The following is a 3,311-nucleotide window of genomic DNA, read 5'->3' as shown; positions in this document are numbered from 1 at the left end:
ATATATATATATATATTTGTCATTGCCTCATGGAGGCAATGACAAATGATTGAGACCTTTGATAATATGCTGTGCTTGAGAAGACCCATCAAGCCAAATGAAATCATAATTGTAGCAGATACTGATGTCACGTAAAAGAACCTATTACATCCTTGAAGTGGTTGGTGTTAGGAAGGGCATCCAGCCGTAGAGAACCATGCCAAATCAGACTGGAGTCTGGTGCAGCTTTCCAGCGTGCGAGCCCAGTCAAACTGTCCAACCCGTGCCAACATGTACAACAGACGTTAAATGATGATGATGATGATGATAATGCCTACTTTAGGAATGAGAACCTAGGTCCGAAATTTCCCCAAGACACCTGAAGAAGGCTGGAGGGTATATCAGCCGAAACGTTGTGTTAACAAACAAGATGAGGACAAATATTCGTTGAATGTAAATAATGTAAAAGGCACTTTGCAGGATGGTTGGTGTAAGGAAGGGCATCCAGCCATAAAAACCATGTCAAAATGGACACAGAAGCATGGTGCAGGCTCCTGCCTGGCCAGCTCCTGTCCAAGTGTCCATCCCATGCCAGATTGGAAAACGGATGTTAAATGATGATTTGATCCTTGCTTAGTAGTGTACAATCGAAACACAAGGCTCATACCTCCACATATTGTTCATACAGGACCGCAGCATCTTGATGTCTGTTCATAGATTTCAGGGAAACTGGAAAATAAAGAAGTTAAATGTCAATGAAGAAAACGATACACAGCAGCACACTTGTTTCTGTCCTCTTTCTTGTTACCACTCTCTCCCTCTCTCTTGGCCAGGTAACCATGTGTCTCCTCTACAGCAAGATACCTGTTTCTGCCCCTCTGTCACACTCTAATGTTTCCGCCTCTGACATAAGATCACCTCCTCTTCAAATTCCTAATCTTGCAAGTTACTTGGTGACTCTGCCAGTGCTGGTGCCACATAAAAAGCATCCAGTCCACACTGTGAAGTGGTTGGCATTTGGAAGGGCATCCAGCTGTAAAAAAAACATGCCAAAACAGACACAGAAGTCTGATGCAGTCTTCTACCTGGCCAGCACCTGTCAAACCGTCCAACCCATTCACAGTACGAGTGCCCCATTGTATAAGTAATTTGCTGCATGAGTCTAGACTCATGCAAATTTTTGTATTGAAGTACGAGTGGAAACCCGCACTACGAGCACACAAATTGTTCCATCTTTAAGGTAATTCAGTTAATAAAACCAGTTTACATATTTATTTTGCATTCTCTTTTTTATAATTGTCATTTTACTTGCAGCTACACCTTTTCTGTTTTAAATCCCATAAAAAATCATTTTTGAGTGGTTCTTTCAGGGCTGGAATGGATTAATTATATTTTAGTTAATTTCAATGGGAAAAATTGATTTGCAAAACAAGTAAATTGTAAGACGAGCTCGGTCATGGAACAAATTAAACTCATACTGCGAGGTATCACTGTGTATATAAATATATATATAATGATAAGGGCATCCAGCTGTAGAAACTCTGCCAAATTTAGATTGGAGCCTGGTGTTGCCATCCGGTTTCACCAGTCCTCAGTCAAATTGTCCAACCCATACTAGCATGGAAAGCAGACGTTAAACGATGATGATGATGATGATGATGATGATAGATGCAGGCATGGCATTGGTGCAGGTGCAGCTGTGTCAACTACATGGTTCTGAGTTCGGTCCCACCGCATAGCACTTTGGGCAAGAATTTTCTACTATAACACATTGTTGACCAAAGCCTTACAAATGAATTTGGGAGATGGACTCTGAAAGATGCCCATTGTATGTGTGTGGATGTGTTATTGTTTCCTTGTCCTGGAATCACATAACAGTTGTAAGCAAGTGTCACCATTATACATGTGGTATCCTTGTTCAATCTTCCATGAAAACATGTCCGGCCAAGGGGAAATATTACTTTGCTTAGAAACAAGTGAGAGCTGGGGACAGGGAGGGCTCCTGGTTGAAAAACAATCTGCCTGAATGAATTCCATCTGACCCATGGAAGCATGGAAAAACAAACATTAAATTAATGACGATGATGATGATATGAATAATAGACGTGTGTGTGTGTGTGTGTGTGTGTGTGTGTGTGTATAGGGAACATTTTGTGTGTGTATATACATAAATCAGTTTCTGTGTATGAATGTTGAAGCATACATTACCTGCCATTGTGTTGCAAAGTTCAATGATCTGATTCTTGGAATAGTTCAGTTGGTGTGCCATACACATGGCCTGTTGAATATTCAAAGTTTTCTGGAAGCACTGAAGAGCATTTTCCCATTTGTTAGCTTTTATATACATCACTCCTGCTTCTTCATGGTGCTTCTGTAACAGCAGCTCATCACCATAACTACTTGCTATCAACTAGAACATGAGAAAAACATACGGAAACATATTTGAGAAAAAAATTTATACATTAGGCACAGGAGTGGCTGTGTGGTAAGTAGCTTGCTTACCAACCACATGGTTCTGGGTTCAGTGGATCGCACCTTGGGTAAGTGTCTTCTACTATAGTCTTGGGCTTTTGCTCAGCCTAAGGCTATAGTAGTGGATTTAGTAGATGGAAACTGAAAGAAGCACATCATGTGGATGGTTTGACTGAGGTCTGGAGAGCCAGCGGCTGCACCAGGCTTCAATTTGGTCTGGCAGAGTTTCTACAGCTGGATGCCCTTCCTAATGCCAACCACTCCGTTAGGAAGGGCATTCAGCTGTAGAAACTCTGCCAGACGAGATTGGAGCCTCAGTCAAACCGTCCAACCCATGCCAGCATGGAAAACAGACGTTAATCGATGATGATGATCCACGTGTTTTTATGTCCCCATAACTTAACTTTGGTAAATGAAACCAATTGATTAAGTGCCACGTTTTAAAAAAACAGTTATGTACTAGGGCTGATTCCTATGACTAAAAATTCTTCAAGGCAGTGCCCCAGCATGGCTACAGTCTAATGACTGAAACAAGTAAAAGATAAAAGATATGAGGAACAGGTGTGGTTGTGTGGTTATGTGGTGATTTGTGTGACACAATGACCCTGGGAGCTATGACAGCAATGTGTTCGTTGTGGTTTCCTATGTTGGATAGATGAAAGGATAAGGACCAGACTAATATGGGCCACCTGATCCAAGAGAAGTGGCTTTGTGTAGGGCCAACAACCCTAACTATAAAACCATAAAGTTATAGAAGCATCAATGCCAAGTCCAAACCAACAAGACCTGAGAGAGGAAGGCCTTTCCTTAGAGAAACATACAAAGTGGGATATGAGGCAGAGTAGAACAAGCAGAGATCA

At 41.6% G+C, this 3,311-nt stretch overlaps 1 protein-coding gene across 1 annotated transcript in view; it reads right to left on the bottom strand.

Moving 5' to 3' along the window:
* Nucleotides 1–3,311, bottom strand: part of LOC106875593 (putative elongator complex protein 1) — a 64,369-nt gene that overhangs the window by 13,991 nt on the left and 47,067 nt on the right. The window contains exons 26-27 of the mRNA XM_014923810.2: nt 2,188–2,389; nt 647–708 (exon numbers count right to left, since the gene is read on the bottom strand). Coding sequence (XP_014779296.1) covers nt 647–708; nt 2,188–2,389 — 264 coding nt within the window. The remainder of the gene's footprint in view (nt 1–646; nt 709–2,187; nt 2,390–3,311) is intronic.

Source organism: Octopus bimaculoides, chromosome 3, assembly GCF_001194135.2.
Source record: "Octopus bimaculoides isolate UCB-OBI-ISO-001 chromosome 3, ASM119413v2, whole genome shotgun sequence".
Lineage (NCBI taxonomy): Eukaryota > Metazoa > Mollusca > Cephalopoda > Octopoda > Octopodidae > Octopus > Octopus bimaculoides.
This window is presented reverse-complemented; position numbering and strand designations above follow the sequence as displayed.